Source organism: Toxotes jaculatrix, chromosome 10 (assembly GCF_017976425.1).
Source record: "Toxotes jaculatrix isolate fToxJac2 chromosome 10, fToxJac2.pri, whole genome shotgun sequence".
Classification (NCBI taxonomy): Eukaryota; Metazoa; Chordata; class Actinopteri; family Toxotidae; genus Toxotes; species Toxotes jaculatrix.
In genome coordinates this window covers 23,594,926-23,611,944 of record NC_054403.1, presented here as the reverse complement: position 1 = coordinate 23,611,944, position 17,019 = coordinate 23,594,926, and the positions used below count along the sequence as shown (strand labels likewise).

Below are 17,019 nucleotides of genomic sequence, written 5' to 3'. Positions count from 1 at the left end.
GCGTAAACTCTTTCAGGTGTTTGCAGGATGAAGCAGGTTATATGGCATGTACCACAGAATGCCAGCTCTGAGTCATATTCTCAGTAACAGTGCAGTGCAATTTCCTGTTATTATTTAAAGGATCGTATGATCAAAACTGCAAGTAACTACTTCCCACTCAGAAACTCACCTGTTTTGTGGGGAAAGAAAAACAAATGTTAGAACCTTTGAGAAACTGCAAGCTGTTTGACAATTCAAAGTCGATCCAATGTTATGAACTACAGAACCATTTTTTTTAGATTACTCTGCTTGTCACGTAAAGGAAATTAACTGTAAACTTTTTATAAAAAAAATGAATTGTTTATTTTGTTTTTTGTTTTTTAATTGTTTTTCTAAATCATGTCATATAGGGGCATATATGGTACTTATATTATAGTTAATATTTTCATTTTAGACTGTTGGTCAGGCAAAACAAGCACTTTGAAAATGTTACTATGAGCTCAAAGAAAACAATAAAATAATCAATAATTATTTTCTTGTAACTGTTACATAAATAAATAACATTTAGACCCATCTTAGATGAACACTGATGTGAGTCAAATTCTATACACTAATCTTTGTTTCCTAAACTATGATGGGGCATCTGTCATAGCTTCCATAGAGCTGTAAAGACCATGGGCCTAGTGCAGTTAACAAGTCATCAATGACACCATAATTGTTTCCTCTATGTCAGATTAACAGGCAGACGGCTGCGCCACTAACTGTGGCCCAGTGGTTTAAGTGGTGGCCTATTGATTGCCCATTGTGTGCAAAGCCTTTGCTAACGCAGCAACAATGTACAGTGGAGGCAGTGCTCAAATGAAATAATACCGTCTTTAGAGCCAAACTTGATTTATTTCGTGTATCTTTAAGACATGACTGTTAATATCTGAAACCATACATGCTTGTGTGTGTGGGCAATAACCACATCCCACAAGATTTACATGTTTAAAAGACATCCACCTAGCACGCCAAACTTCCCAGAGGAAACAACGGGCATTGATGAAATGATACTGAGGTGGTACAGTACAGTGGCAGTACTGGGCTGCAGGAACAAATAATAAAATCCTGCTGAGCCATCGGCAATGAAAAATCAACAACAATAAACCAAACTCAAAAGCATGTAATCTTTGAATTGTGCCTTGGTCTATGATAAATGGTTTGGGGTACTGTCTGTTTTGGTAGGCTAGTATGGGCTATTGGCTAAATTGGGATTAGCCCCAGTCTGTGCCTCTTAAGACACTCGTGTTTGCAACCTTTTAATGCCCCGGTATTTTTCTGCAAAATGCCTCCGGCAGTATCCAACAAATATTGCAAAATGCAATATTCTCAAATGTGAAAACAAAACAAAACAAACAAAAAACAGGAGGCAGAAACTGATACTAGAGGCGAGGACAGATTCCCACCGAGGCTGCAGCTCCTGTTATGTTAAGTGGCCTTGATTATCTCTGCTGATAGAGGGCTTAGCGGGATGTAGCCGTACGCAACACCAGTACTAGCTGAATGGCAACAGTTGCACACACAAACTCCTGCAGTTTAGGACTCTAGGCAGCGGATGTTGCGGTGTTATAATGGAGCGACTGAGTGGCAAAACACAGCAGAAGGCACATATCTGAGTGCAGATTCCTTTAGTGGTTAAATATAATTAGTCGTTTCTACTAACCTGTTGCGTCCTTTCAGCCGGATTCATCATCACAGCCTGCCGAAAGCTGTTATCCACATAAGACGCCATTGTTTTGGAAGACGCCGTGTGGGGGATGTTGAAATCCTTATCCTAGAGAAACAAGCGTTTACAAATATCCAGGGGTACGGATATATATATGCACAAGAGAAGTGTCCCCGCTGTCTTGCTTTATTCTTGTCGCCTGTGCTCCGATGCTAGCGGATAAGCTGGGAGTGCCCGGAGCCAGGCCACGACTGGAGCCAGACAGCCGAGCGGTCTCCTCGGGGGTGTCGGTCTTTCTGTTGCCCGAGCCGAAACCGGCTGCAGTCCCACCGAGAGGAAACTTGTTAAAAAAGCGCGACGGAAACAGTCTCGTATAACTATTTTCGTAATGTGAAAAATGTCCCTTTATTCATGCCAACGTTCATCAAAGCCATTCCTTGTCTCTTCAGCATTCTGCTAGCGACGAAAAGAAATTCCATGTAGGAGCCACCAAACAAAAAAAGTAAGCTAAAGGCTAACGGTTATCCCGTCAACAACAACCTGGCGTCCATTATGAGAGGTAGACCCGGGTACACTCACTGAGAAAATTTATTATATTAGCATTGTAATGAGTCTAAAAGTGAAGATAGGTCCGCCGCCGCTGTGCTCTGTTGTAAGCCACCATGGTGACTGACACACCACTGTCAAGTCGGCCACAAACGAACGTAGCACTTCCTTGAATTCCTTTTCAAAATAAAATTGCCACGGAGAGAAACGTCTACGGTTAATACAAAGAGACAACGAAGAATGATGTATATTCAGGGCAGTGTCTGCGGTAAATTAACATAGGGTTGACGCGTGTTTTTTTGCCCCCAAAATGTCCTTTTCATTGCACGTACTCATAGGTTTTCAATACAGACCTTAATGCAATATGTCATTGCACATGGGGATCTTTTAAACACACGTTAGCTAATTTCTAATGAAGTACCAGATTAATTAAGCCATCCATCACATTGAAAAAGTCAATTAGATCTAAGGACGAGTGAGAATTACAACAGGCTGCCAGACATGCAATGGCCTTATCACTATCTAATCTGTTTTAGTATATACCAAAAATGTAATCCGCTGCGTGTTAGTGATCAACTGCTCTGTGGCGCTTCGATGTTATGATGCGGCTCTCAATCACACTTCAGCACGAGCAAGCCTGATATCTTATTTTGAAGGCACAATTATTGCTTTTCCTGTGTAGTTGTTTTAATCTGTGTTTGACTTGACGGAGATTTGGTCACAAGGGGCGGCTCATGGGCGAGTCCATTTAACAAAAAAGGAAAAAAAAAAAAAAAGCTGGGAATGGTGGTGGTGGTTGGGGGGGGGGGGGGGGGGTGTCATGTCTCACAGTGATGCTTTGGTTCCACCTAGCGACTCATTAGGGGAATACAGGCATGAAATGTTCCTAACATACAAAGGGAGAAATCAGCTTTAAACACTTAATATACTAGCAAACTTTAGATTGTAGCTGTTCCGGTCAACGCACTTTCCTTTAGATGCACCATTGTGGTAGAACGTTTTTTTCTATTCGGGTTCAATAATCCAAATAAAACTTCACAACATCTGACAGGGACTGACCTATAAACCCAGAGTCTCCACAGAGTGTTAAAAGATAAGATAAGATAAGATAAGATAAGATCTTATTGGTCCCCGATGGGAAATTAGCCTGTTACAGCAGCTCAGAGAGAAGCTAAGATGTAAGGAGACACATGAAGAACTCTTAACTGAAATGAATTTAAAAATAATAACAAACTAAGAACTTAAATAAATTAGAAAGGTGAAATCTAAAGCTAGATACTATCTATATATATATACATACATACATACATACATATGTAGTATAAGTATATAGGTATAGTGTTGAGGTTGCTGAATTTATTGTGCAGTTAATAAAATGAGATTGTTGGAAAAAAGCTCTAGCACCATTACAAGATTATTTTCATTCTGCTCTCATGTTTATTTATTTCAGTAATTAATCTGGGAGAAACTGAGATCACATGTGAAGTGGACATGCTTCGATGGCAGAAACATCCCCTGTTTTTAGAATGTAACTAGGCCACAAGCACTGACACCATGACAACCAGTTGTTGCATGACAACCGACCATGACCCCATGGACAGGGTAGACCGCTGGGCTCAAGTTATCACCCAAGGGTGCCCATTATTTAGATGTAGCTAGCCTTCAACTAACACAAAGAAAACAGCAGGAAAATGATGCGAAACAGTGAAGCAGCTGCAGGAAGGCCACAGTGTGGACAAAGGATGATTTTTACAGGTGGGAGAAGCATGGTGAGAATGTACTTCTGCTGTGTCATCTGAATGAGTGCAATTGTAGGAAGCAAAATTTGTTCTGCAAAGGTCGTAATTTGAAATGAAGCAATGTTTCTGTTGCTGTATCTACAATATGCACTCACTTTTATCATTAATGAGATAGCTAGAGGTATATATTATGTATTGTTAGACTGCTATTACCCAGTTTCCTGTGGGATTGTGCAAAAGACCCCAAAGTACTATGCAATGATAATATAATGTACAAACATATGGTCTGTGTCCAATCAAATGGAACTGTAATTCGACACATGATGGCACTGTAAGCAGGGCCAAACATGAGCTGACATTTCCTCTGTGTGTCTGAGTGTGTATGCACGAGTGTGTAATTATACAGTATGTCATTTTGTATGCATTGGAGCAGGTTACTGTTAATTCAGACTGTTTTTTTTTCCACAGAAAACACTTGAATATTTGAATAAGGACTGATAATACATGTCTACTCGTGACTGCTACTACTCACAATCAATGAGTAAATAAAAAATGAATTTTAGAATGTATGCCCTGAAACACATTGATCCCCTGCTGTAATACCTCTTGAAAGATAATTAGCAGTAGTTGTAAACAGCACTAAGCTTCTTGCTGAATGAATGGACTTTCATTTTTAATTTACATAAATAACCTGTTTCTGCTCTATTTTCATTTAGTTCTGTTGCATTCACCTCAGTAGCTGCTACTGGCTTTGTATACATTCGTAATATTTCTAATTTTCCTCAATGTATGCTACTTGTTTTGCACAGTGACTCTTTATACACCTCTGTCTGTAGAATTATAGAGTTGTAAGCAAAGTATTCAGGTTTATTTCGATATATATATTTTTACCTTCATCTCTCAAATGTCCACTGTTTCTAACAAGGCCCAGATGGAATTGGAGACTACAAGCCGAGATCAAATTATTTCCCCCCGTACACGGGTGTGGGCATCTCGTCACCTGAGGCCACAGGTGACTTGAGTTACTTGTGCCGAGCTGCACCACATGCGCCCCCTCCCATGCCCAAGCAGAGCCATGTGGGGGAGGTTGGCTGGGGCTGGCAATATAACCAGCTGTTGAACAGTGGCACCCTGCTCAGCAATATGCAAATTAAGGTAGAGTTAAAACCCTCCATGTGCAGCTTATGCAAATGAGTACACAGAAGCAACATCCTTCAGTTAATGTGCCTCAAAGTTACACTGAGCATGACTTTGAGAAGTAGCTGGATCTGATCCAACTGGCAGAAACTTTATCCGTGTTGGGATAAACAGTAGTATAGCAATAATGAATGTCTGGATCAGATTTATTGATTTTTGTTTCTCTTATATTTTTTATAACCCTAACCCTAACCCTAGTTTTTTAAAGTTGTTGGAAAATGTGTATTTACTCGTCACATCATAAATACTGATTTTACATCCCGTGGGCTAGAAAAATGTCACTCATTCTCAACCAGGGACATGAATTTTTATTTTCCTAGTTAGGAAAACCAGAGTTATAATAATGTAACGTCCTGTGTGAATGAAAGAAAACAGCATTTGAGGGATAAAGTAAACTGAAATCAGCTCTTCTTTTCTGACAGAAGACTGAGTTACGGACAGCGTTGGAGGACAGAGTGACTCAAAGGTTTCAGAACAAACAGTAAGACAGAATTTGAAATCCTGTCTTCTGTCATGTTGAATGTCTTTTGTTTCCATTGCTCAGAATTGTATTACCTGTGTGTGCTGTGTCAAATGGAAAAGTGACAACATCTCAGGTTTGCACAGTGTTGAGTGACTGCATTGTAGGTTATCTGCTTGTCCATTCATAATGCAACACTTCCACTTTTGCAGGAACACACACTGCCTCGAGCTGAAGACAAGAAATCAGACACACACACTCACATACACACAGTCATGCCACTGACACAAATTGTGACACGAACAAACACACTGGAAGTTTCATCCTGTACCTTATTTACAGTTTTAACACAGTATCGAAAATCAACAACAAATTTGCCTGTTCATCGTGAGTGTGAAAATCTATCGCTGGCCAGAGAATAAACCTTCTTAAACAGTTTTAAAATACTGGCACTACCCTAAAGCTGAAATGTACAACTCTGAACACCTATGGCAAATTTCTGAGTGATGTGCTCAGAGGTGTTTATGATCATCAAAACAAAGAAAGAGGGAACATCTTGAGGATGATTGGTGAATTTGAGAAAGGTCATCCAAACTTCCCCAGCAGAACCCAACATATCAAAGAATTATTTGAATAGCCACCAACCAATCTACAAAATATTTTTTAATCACATTTTAAAGTATTTTCACTAAAGACCAGAATTAGTATTTAAAACCCAACTATAGACTTTGTATGTAATTGTAGAATGTAAACTCCTCCTCATTCCATTATGCCTTCCAAATTCCCAGAAGTATTACTGAGGACATAACCTCTGTGTCCACAGTGGTACAGTAGCTGCAGTCCTGGTTGAATCAGTCCAGTAGAGTCCCAGAAACTTAAAGAATCTATATGCTTAAGAACCTAACACCATATAAAGCCATTCTATGTTGTTTCTTTCCCCTTTAATTTGTCGCTTTGGATGTTTCCCCGTTTTTCATTTATTCAGTAATTCTGTTTTCTGGTCTCTAATGACCATTACAGCCTAATGGGACCAAGTAAGGTTAGGTTACAGACTTTTATTCTTGTGCAGAGACAGTGCACATTAATCTATGTCACTGCCTCAGTGTGAGCCAAACAGCCCATTTCCAACCGCTGTTCTTGAAATAACCTATGTGGCAAAAGCAAGAACATGATCAAATGACAAAAGAACATAATATAGTATAGAAAGGAAACCAAATAGTGAGGGCATAGTAATGAGCATGATATACAGGACAGAGGCCAGCTGACAAGATGTTGATTCCAGCACTGAAACAATGACACACATCAACAACTGAGACAAGATAGTGCTGGGGACACACAGAAATACTGTGACACACATGGAGGATGAGGCAGGGTGACACATGGGGATTTTTCAACCATGTTTTACTGAATGAGGAACTGTCTTCATGCAGAGGAAGGCTGTTCCAAAATGGAACATGTGAGCGCGAGTTTGTCATTATGGTCATCAAATGAGTACATTTGTTGAAATGGTTTGTTATTAGGGCCCACGATCCGCCAGAAGTGTTCAGTGACTGGTTTCGTGGAATTAGCCCCATTCTAGACCCACTCAGTCAGCACACAAAATACAACATCATTAAAGAGTAAATGTACCAACAGCGTGCATCTGTCCAGGGGAACACAGTGAGGGGCAGACATCAGCCTTTAATGAGCAGAAGGTTTTTGTACGGTATATAGGATCAAGAAAATGTAAAAAAAACAAACAAAACACATGACAAAAAAAAAGTGACTACCTTTGCATGGAGGACTGGAAGTAATGTGTATAAAGAGAAATCAATCTGATAAATAGGACTTAAACCAGCTTAGTGCAGTTCCTTTAATGCCAATTAAATGTTTCAGTCACTGTAATAGGATGTGATGGTCAGTGACATTAAATGCAGCACAAAGATCTAACAAGACAAGTACAGAGAGAAGTCCTTTGTCCGGTGCAGTTAGCAGGTCATTTGTAGCTTTCACCAGTGCTGTTTCTGTGCTATGATGCACTCTAAATCCTGACTGAAAATGTTCAAATATACAACAACAATTGTTATGTAGAAAGTCGCACAATTGCTGACCAACTACTTTCTCACTGATGTTAGGGAAGGTTAGATATAAGATGCCAACCACAAGCTAGTCCAGGGACACAGAGAGTCAGTCCTAAAAAAAATGGACAGAATGATTTTTTTACTCACTCTGACATTCCGTGAAATAGCAGCAATCAACTTGTGTCGTGACACACATCCATCAGTTGGGTCACAAATAATAAGGGAAATATAGTGTGGGTGACCTTCACTAAATTCCCAAGCTCTCAAGCCTCTCATCCATTACATGTACAGTAAATACATCTTCAGGAAAAAACACCACTCATTTGATGAGCGTACCTTTATAATGAAATGCCCACAGAAACTCCTAGGTAGCTGTGTAGTCTCTTTACTTCAAAACCATCCTTTGTCAACATTAATCTAATGCGTTTTTTCACTGCCCCCCCTTTGAGATGCATTTGTAAGGCTACTGTTTAAGTAGTTGCATTTACAGTTATTGCATTTTCCACCCTTTAATAGAAATCATTTCCGGTGCGCATCCCATACAATACTCCAGTACTATAACTAGAAAAGCCTCTGCTGGAGGTGAACATTGTCTCAACCTGAATAGCTGTTTCTATCAGCCAGGCAAAATCAATTATTTCACAGTAACTGTCTGTATGTAATACAATTAATGGTCTTTTGTTCTAAACTTCATTTATTTGTAAAACTGATTTTCCTGATTTTAATCATAAAACTCAAAACATGGAGCCTATCTTATAAGACAGTGTCCCCTTGTGAAAGGACGCCATTGATGAAGTCAAACTCAGTATCTGATAAATGTCAAACCAATAGTTTGTTTATGACTCTGGGATTTGCTAGACATTATATAGGAAACAAATAGCTGTCTGAAAAGTGACTACTTAATATGTGAGATAATGGCAAGCCAATTAAAAATACAACACCCTGCAGTTATACAGGTAGGTCCATGATGTCAATTGAATCTTGCCTGATTTATTTCCTTTACTATTCTCTCTCTGGCCTCTAATGGTTTCCTATTTGTTTCCTCCCAGAAAGAACATGAAAGAGGACTCACAACAAGTCAACAGCAAGTTTCACAGAGGCAGTTAGAGCTAACAGCATGTGGCATTCTACCACCCACAGCGGCTGGAGGACCTGACTGTTAATGAGATGTGTCGAGTCTGATTAAACATCTTTTAATTCCTGTAACATGTTGACTTTTCTGCAGTTTCATTGTCCACACCCTCAAGCCTGAACGATTAAGGAAAACTTCATATTGTTTTTGGTACTCGATAGTCTCTGATTGTTGTCCTGCACAGCTCCACACACCAACACTGAAAGTTCATGTAAAGTTTATGACTCCGTTTCTCATTGTAATTCACAATTCTGAACTACTGTACAGCTTTGACAATAAAAACTGGGTAAAAAAGGGCTGAACAAGTCTTTGTCAACATTCTGAGAATGTGCTCGAAGTGGTGTAGAGGGTCAGATATCGTACTGATTCCTTAAACTGAAGATTATTTCCCAAAACAAAACAACAGCAATAATAAGTCATTACTGGTTGCCAAAGGTCACCTCTCCCCTCTAATAGTGTCACTAACATGGGCTTTTGATTCCTATATGAGAAGCACCTGGTAATCCATCCCCACGGCCAAAGCAATCACATCCACTCATGTCTGGTGTAGATAACTGTACAGATTGTGTACCAGAAAAGAAACCACCCATTTTCATGGGTGGCTCTGGTAATACCGTCACTCCAAGAGGATGCCATCAATCTGACAGCCACCTGAAGGCATGATGTGGTGAATTTTATTGATACAGAACCAGAGACTTTCACAACATTTTGATACTGTTTATACTGAGTAACTGATTTTATCCACACTGTGCTCTATAAAGAAAAAAATCACCGTGGTTCAGTTAATCGTCCTTTAATGACTCTTCAATGTAGATTTTATTTTGAAATTCGTAACCGGAAGTTTCATTGAAGTGCACAGTCCCATGTTTAAAATTAAGCTGTAGAAATGATTAAAAGAGTCAATTAACAAACCACTGCGCTGTGTATTTCTTGTTTATGTTGTTGTTTTGTTTCCTAATTTAAGCTCATATATATACGTATTTATTGTGTATTTATTCCTCCGTTTTTCACATCTGCAGTCTAATCGGTGGGGTTTTATTTTGAAAATATCTTCGTCGTTTAACCCGCTCCAGTGCACCGGCCGGGGTTTAGCTAGGCTAACCGAAACAAGTGTCTTGTCCTTAAAATGTCTCACCCAACACCGTCTGACAAGCCTTCAAACCCCGAAAACCCCCGTGTCTTTTTCGATGTAGACATCGATGGAGAAAGAGGTCAGGCCATTTTAAACTGAATGTCAACTAACAGCTCTTTGTGGCCACATTAAGCGGTAGCCGTGTTAGCTTAGCACCATTCTGGCTCATTCTATTGAGATCCAGGATCGGATTGATTTATCAACTGCCAGAAAAGTTGCTACTTAGAAATGAACCAGTTTATGATACACAGACATGTGTGTTTGTAAGAGCCTAATAATATTTATTGTGAGTTCGCTTTGACTTAGATAAATGTTTAATTGGAGCTGGTCTCTTGTCTTGCATGAACCACGTGTGGATGTTTTGTCTTGTAAGACTCGTAAATTTAGCCTTTTACTTAGATTCAGGGTACCACTGTAATCTAAGTAATGACTGTTGATTATTTGTGTGGATTACATAGGCTTATTTGTTGATTATTTAACTACCTTCGGTTAATTAATTAAAACATCACAAAATACGCATTATAGTATTTTACTGTACCTTGGTACGGTCTATTGTGGTTCTGTTAGGTTATTTATAATGCTTCTTGAATGCCACAATATCCTGCTCCACTTTAATTTAGTAAAGATAACAATAATGTAATAATAATAATTTGTTCCATGTAATAACCTGCTGCAGACTATTCTCAGGTGGACTGCATTATAGGTGGTTTAGTGACCCAGAATCTGAGACTAAACCTGTACAGTTATGTTACACTGATCTGTTTTCTCTTCACAGTTGGCCGAATAGTTTTGGAGCTGTTTGCTGATATCACTCCCAAGACTGCTGAAAACTTCCGGGCACTCTGCACCGGAGAGAAAGGCACTGGCAAATCGACCGGGAAGCCGCTGCACTTCAAAGGATGCCCGTTCCACAGAAGTAAATAGCCTTCACATCTGCATATAATGTGACATTTTAGTTCGGAAGGACACCTTGAAGTTTTAGTACACACACATGAACCAACACCTGTGTAGATGTAGCTGAAAGGACATCCAGAGCAGTGAGCCATTTGGGGAATCTGTAGCTTGCTGGATTCTGAACTCCTTTAAAAAAAACCTTTATGAAAGGTGTCAGTTCTCCCAAATCTGTGACAAATAAAACTGTATGCATTGCTAAATTCTACAAGGGCTGAGAGAAGAAATGTTTAGGTGATCTGGCCCTAGAGTTTTAGGTCCAGGTTTCCTGGAAAGTTTGGACCTCACAGGGCAGAGAAGGATTGAACTGCATCTGAACTTACACATAAGAGTGTCTCCAAAAAAAAACCTGGATTTCTGTAATGGAAATATGATTTGTAGGCATGTTAACCATTAAAATATGTAATACAAACACCTAAGTTATTGTCACAACAATGGACAGTGGACAGTTAGACAGGTAGTCAGCTGCTGAATATTACAAATTAAAAACTTGTGTCATGAAGTATATCATTTAAAATGCAAAGTAAATGGATTTTAAGAGGGTAATTAAGCTTTTGGTGCTTTAACATCACTATTGACATTCACTCTGGTTTATCTTGAAAAGTAATTCGGCTGTAAATTTGTATTTCACAGTCATCAAGAAGTTCATGATTCAAGGAGGTGACTTCTCCAACCATAATGGCACCGGTGGAGAGAGCATCTACGGGGAGAAGTTTGAGGATGAAAACTTCCACTACAAGGTAAAACTACATATCACCAGAATCCACACTGTGGGACTCCAGTACAGGAGATTTTAAAGAGTTGCTTCATCCATCATGTTAACCTTTCAGTGTTTGTAGTCTAAGCAGTTATTTCTCACTACGTTTTGCTTAAGAGTATACTGGGATTTTTTTTTATTGTCTAAAAAAAAGGGCCAAAAAAACCCCAGTTTTCTTTTTGATTGATTTCACCACCAAGTGTTTATTATACTTATTTTAATTGTGTGCCAGTGGTACCGCCTTTTCTGTCCTGTAATGATTTATTTTCTCCTCCACGTAGCATGACAGAGTGGGTCTGCTAAGCATGGCCAATGCTGGGCCGAACACCAACGGCTCGCAATTCTTCATCACTACTGTCCCCACGCCACACTTAGATGGAAAGCACGTGGTCTTTGGACAAGTGTTGAAAGGGATAGGGGTCGTAAAAATCCTGGAGTCGATTGAAACTAATGATGATGCCCCTGTAAAGGTAAGTTTTGTCAGTTAAAATGTGTAGAGTTTAATTCCAAAATAATACATTTACAGTTTTAAATTTAATTTGCCAATTAAACCTTTAATAATACTTCTTTTAGCACTATGGTGACTATGGTGTTGCTTTCAGGTGTTTTGATGAGTTTTCTTACATGTACAGGCCACATCTTTATATACATTCACAATCTGCAGTCAGTCAGGTTTGGGTTGAATCTTGATTATGCTTTAGAGAGTAGTGATGCTGAGAATTTTCTGTGCTATAAATGACACTTTCTCTGCCTAAAATTTCTTCTAATGTCTGTCTCTGCAGCTGTGTATCATAGCAGACTGTGGTGAGCATAAGGACGGGGACAGCTGGGGCGTTGCACCAAATGATGGATCAGGGGACACCCACCCAGACTTCCCCGAGGACTCTGACATTGACTTTAAAGATGTAAGTGTCAGTGAGGTCTTTGATCTTCAAGGACGCGGGTGAACTCTGGCAGATAGCATCAGTGTGCTCCGCAGGCCTCAGTTAAAGGGCCACTCTGGCATTTGGATAAGATTACAAACATTCACTTTTCCCCAAAGCCAGATGAGAGGATCAATATAAATTTCAGTATTAAGATCCAGGATGTGCATAGCATAGCAAACGCTGGAAGCAGAAAACAGTTACTAAACAAATTCAAGGGCTTGCTCTCAAAATGTGGGGTGATGGATCACTACTGACATTTCAGGTGTGCTCACTTTGAGTTTTACCTTAAAATAAAGTGCTTTAGATAGTCTTGGTAAACTTTTTGTTTACAACTTGTCTGATTGTCTGAACAATTGAGTTCCTTGCCCAGCAATGTCTCCGGAATAATTTTTTATTTTTCATGCCAGCAGCAATGTTTTCAAAGTAAACGGAATGGAATTTAAGTCTACAGTTGCATTTTTTTAACTTTCAGGTTGATAAGGTTCTCTCTGTTGCTGAGGATGTGAAGAATATTGGAAACAACCTTTTCAAGAATCAGAACTGGAAAGCTGCTGTCGACAAATACAGCAAAGCCCTCAGGTAATGTACTGTCTGTGCTTTAATTTCAGTCACACTTTTATCAGGTACAAATTTGAGAGGCACACTTTCATAGCAGCCATACAAATGAAATACATTATCTCAGGCTATCAACAGACATTTTATCAATATTACACCTAGAATTTGAAATGAACTTTGTGGCTTATTTAATAAATTGCGATGCGTATAAGCCTCATCTTCAGGCATGTACATGTCAAAGAGTTCAGGGTAGGTTATGGAAATGTACTGCTTTTGTAATTTAATTTTAATTAAATTAAAAATAATGGAGGTCTGTGGCACAGAGGAATAAGATCTGTTAGGCTTTGGCCACACATGCAATTCTTCATGGAATTTGTTGACAATAAGAAAAATCTAGTATATCACTAGCCTTATCTTTTAAAACACAAATGGGATACCACACTCACTCTTACTGCCCGTTCACTTAAATGTGTGTGTGTCAGGAAGAAAATGCACTTAAATGCGGTCACGTTGTAAAATTAAGTCTGTAAAATGGAGAAAGAAGAAACTGGAGGAAAAGAAACCACTTTGTCCCAGACTGCGATAAACAATAATGTCTGTGAATAGACATTGATGACAAACTGCTGGTTATATACAGGATAACCATTATATGTTGCAGATGACCTTCATTTTTTACTTAGAGTTATGTTTCCATTACCCGCCTTTCAAATACTCTGAAGGAGCAGCTGCATATCAATGGAGTTAACATTATTTTATGACTCCAGGCATAATAGCATCTTTTCATCCTTCAGATCAGATTTAATAGTGCATGGCAACATTTTTCCAGTGACATCAATCATTGGTGTCGCTAACAGAGAACCTGACTTTTTTTTTTTTTTTTTACTTCTGCAGGTACCTGGAGGTGAGCAGAGATCAGCTGGAGGAGGCGGCGCAGCAGAAGCTGGAACCCACGGCCCTTAGCTGCTACCTCAACACAGCAGCCTGTGGGCTGAAGATGCAGCTGTGGCAGGAGGCTGTGGACAGCTGCAATGAGGTAACATAGGCCAGAACATAACAGTAACATTACACATGCATAGGTTTGCACCTCAGGCTCCCCATGCTAAGAATCTTCACCTTCAGAACTAGATGAGAACATCAGTGCCACTTTAATGTTGGTAAATATGAAACTACTGCCAGCAACCAGCTAGCTTAGCTTAGTTTAGCTTAGCACAAAGACTGGAAAAAGGGGGAAACAGCTAGCCTAGCTCAGCAGTGGAGATTAAAGCAAATAAGTGCATTTCTTACTTACATGTTGCATTCAGTAGTTAAAAAAACATTATGGACATAGAAAAGAAAGAATAAATTCACAAATGAACATACAAGGAGAGGTGAATATCACTTCTGATGTAGATCTCTGTTGTGTCTCACAGGCTCTAGCGCTGGACCACGCGAACACTAAGGCACTTTTTCGGAGGGCCCAGGCCTGGCAGGGGGAAAAGGAATACAGCAAAGCCATGGTAACGTCCATAACCGCAGATTAAACCACTTTAACCTAAGTCACATTGTGTATTTCATGCAATACTTTCCCAAGGGAAGACAGGCTATCTCAGGGCTGAAAGGCCTCTGTGTTATGACTGTTCAGTCCCTTGAATGGAGGCTCGATCCATCATATCTCTTTGACCTTGGTTGCTATGGCAATTACTTTTGGGTACTGGGCCTGCTTGACTGTGCCAGCATCTTCATAGCCGACAGTAAACCATTACTTTTAGGCTTCCTCAAGTCACCTGTGGAAATTCATTCATTCAGTACATACGTGTTATTGTCTGTAGAGTTGGAACTATGTTCTGGCTTATACAGAATATGTTTGTATTAGTGTTTAAAAAAAACAACCATTGTGTGCTGTGGTCTTCTAATTTTTTTAATAAATAAGAAGAATACAACACACAAAGAAACCCTTTATAGTTTCTTTGTTCAGACTAGACAGAATTCAGGTACATTAAATCTGAGGATCTTGACTCACACATTGTTTTCTGTGCTTCTCACTTGACAGACTGATCTGAAGAAAGCTCAGGAAATAGCTCCAGAAGACAAAGGTGGGGAATTCATCTTCAGCATTTTCTATTCGTTTTTTTTTTTTCCACAGAGCCTTACCATGACCTCCTTCATGTCCCACATTGCAAAATTACTTTAACATTTCATGTATATTCACATGCATTATTCAAATTTAGCATGCATTAAAAAGTCCTGGACCTTTTTTTCCCCTCATAATGTTTCCCCTCATAATGTTTAGGGTTCTTTCCCCTAAACAAACTTTATGGGGGAAACAGTTAATTTATTCCTGATTCAGTTAGTTCGATGGCTCTTTCTTTTGCTTACTAAGGTTTTACTTCAGAGAGCCAAGTGCAATCACAGTTCATAGTTTGGGAGGAGAGAATTTGACCTTAAGATCAAGGGTGTGGTGATAGACCACTCTGTTATAATAAGTTTATTGCTTATACTCCCTCAGCGACCAGTGGGTGAAAATCTGTTTTAGATGACAGAAAAGGATGTTACCCATGAAGTTTGTGTTCCAGTTTATTAAATGAGCAGACACTTCTACTGGCTACTAGTCTAGATCTAGCTACTTTGTTGAGTAAATCATGAGAAAGTTATAGTTATTTGCTGTCTAATGCCTCTGGTTATACTGTTGGCTGTTAGTTTGCCTGATTGTGAGCTTTTATCCCACCTGCACAAGTTGTTTAGAGGAACAATTTGGAAGTAATATTTACCCCCCGTTTGTGTTCACTGGGTGGAATCTGGCTCTCTGTAAATCTGGAGCTCTTCTCTGCTTATTGACAGTGTTGCGCTGCTCTGAGAGTATTTTAAGCTGCAGTTTATTGGCTGCTGGCGAAGAGATAAGAGCTATCAGCAGGCTTCATGCTCTCCCTGTGCCTTCAGGAGCAAACTGTCTTTAAAGTGAAATTGACAGTGTGCAGAAAGACAGACAAAATAAGCCAAAGTGGACACATGGGGACCAAAAAAAATGTTTGAAATGTTAGCATTCAAGGCGAAATATTATCCGGTACAACCTAGAAATAATTAATTTGTTTCATTGATTCACTTGAGTTTCTTGTTTGACAAACTAAGTGGAACCAATTTCTTTTTGACAGCTATCAGCAATGAGATGAAGAGAGTGCAGCTTAAAATCCAGGAGGAGAAGGAGAAAGAGAAGAAAATCTATGCCAAAATGTTTGCCTGAAGAGTTCACCTAATGATGCAATGAATTGTTAACGTCGTCATCTCTACTGGGAGCTGCACTTAATAAGATAAGCATTCTGTAACCAGGTGAAAAAGAACAGTATTTTTAGTTGACAGGTTCTTTCATGTTTTCCAGCCGGCACAATTCTCAATGTCTGTATCCTTACGAGGGAGTAACTGTTGTACGTTTTGATCTGTCTTCATTCTGACGTGTGTGTTCACTGTAATGAATAGTTGGTCTGATGCATGGCTGACTCCACTGCTCTGAAAACTGGGTAACCACTCGGCGCTCGTCTTTGTTCTGGGGTTTTGCAACAGTTCAGGAAACCAGAATTACATGTTGTATCACATACAGAACATCCATTCGTTTTTATTTTTTATTTTTTTTTTTATTTATTTTTTTTTTACAGAGGTAAATAAATCAAAAAGGACAGCAGTGGAGCGTTCTTCATTCATTATTATGATATTATCATCTAATGACATTATGTACAATACTGTGCGGATCAAGAGGTGTCAAAATATACCTGCAATAACAAGGCTAAAATAAACCTTAATTTAAGAGCAGCTTGTTTTCTTGTTCCTTTACAGATTTTGAAGGAAATATATTATTACAGTTGGTCAAGTACTTCTTTTTAAAAAACACACAGAAATAAGAGCCACCTAA

The 17,019-nt window shown here is 39.2% G+C and overlaps 3 protein-coding genes across 10 annotated transcripts in view; 2 read left to right on the top strand and 1 right to left on the bottom strand.

The window, feature by feature from the left end:
* rapgef2b (Rap guanine nucleotide exchange factor 2b) overlaps nt 1–2,323 on the bottom strand; it is a 95,922-nt gene extending 93,599 nt beyond the window's left edge. For all 8 annotated transcript variants that reach the window (XM_041047843.1, XM_041047850.1, XM_041047846.1 and 5 more), the window contains exon 1: nt 1,682–2,323. In XM_041047843.1, coding sequence (XP_040903777.1) covers nt 1,682–1,750 — 69 coding nt within the window. In that variant the 5' untranslated portion in view covers nt 1,751–2,323. The remainder of the gene's footprint in view (nt 1–1,681) is intronic.
* Nucleotides 2,324–3,921: 1,598 nt separating this feature from the next.
* Nucleotides 3,922–8,793, top strand: LOC121188767 (uncharacterized protein C4orf45). Its single transcript, XM_041048654.1, has 4 exons — nt 3,922–3,985; nt 4,895–5,124; nt 5,589–5,647; nt 8,736–8,793. The coding sequence occupies exons 1-4, from the start codon at nt 3,922–3,924 to the stop codon at nt 8,791–8,793; spliced, it is 411 nt and encodes a 136-aa protein (XP_040904588.1).
* A 1,094-nt stretch (nt 8,794–9,887) lies between these two features.
* Nucleotides 9,888–16,988, top strand: ppid (peptidylprolyl isomerase D). Its single transcript, XM_041047674.1, has 10 exons — nt 9,888–10,029; nt 10,726–10,866; nt 11,535–11,641; nt 11,940–12,128; nt 12,441–12,563; nt 13,057–13,163; nt 14,031–14,172; nt 14,549–14,635; nt 15,169–15,211; nt 16,268–16,988. The coding sequence occupies exons 1-10, from the start codon at nt 9,945–9,947 to the stop codon at nt 16,354–16,356; spliced, it is 1,113 nt and encodes a 370-aa protein (XP_040903608.1). The 5' UTR covers nt 9,888–9,944; the 3' UTR covers nt 16,357–16,988.
* Nucleotides 16,989–17,019: the final 31 nt, after the last annotated feature.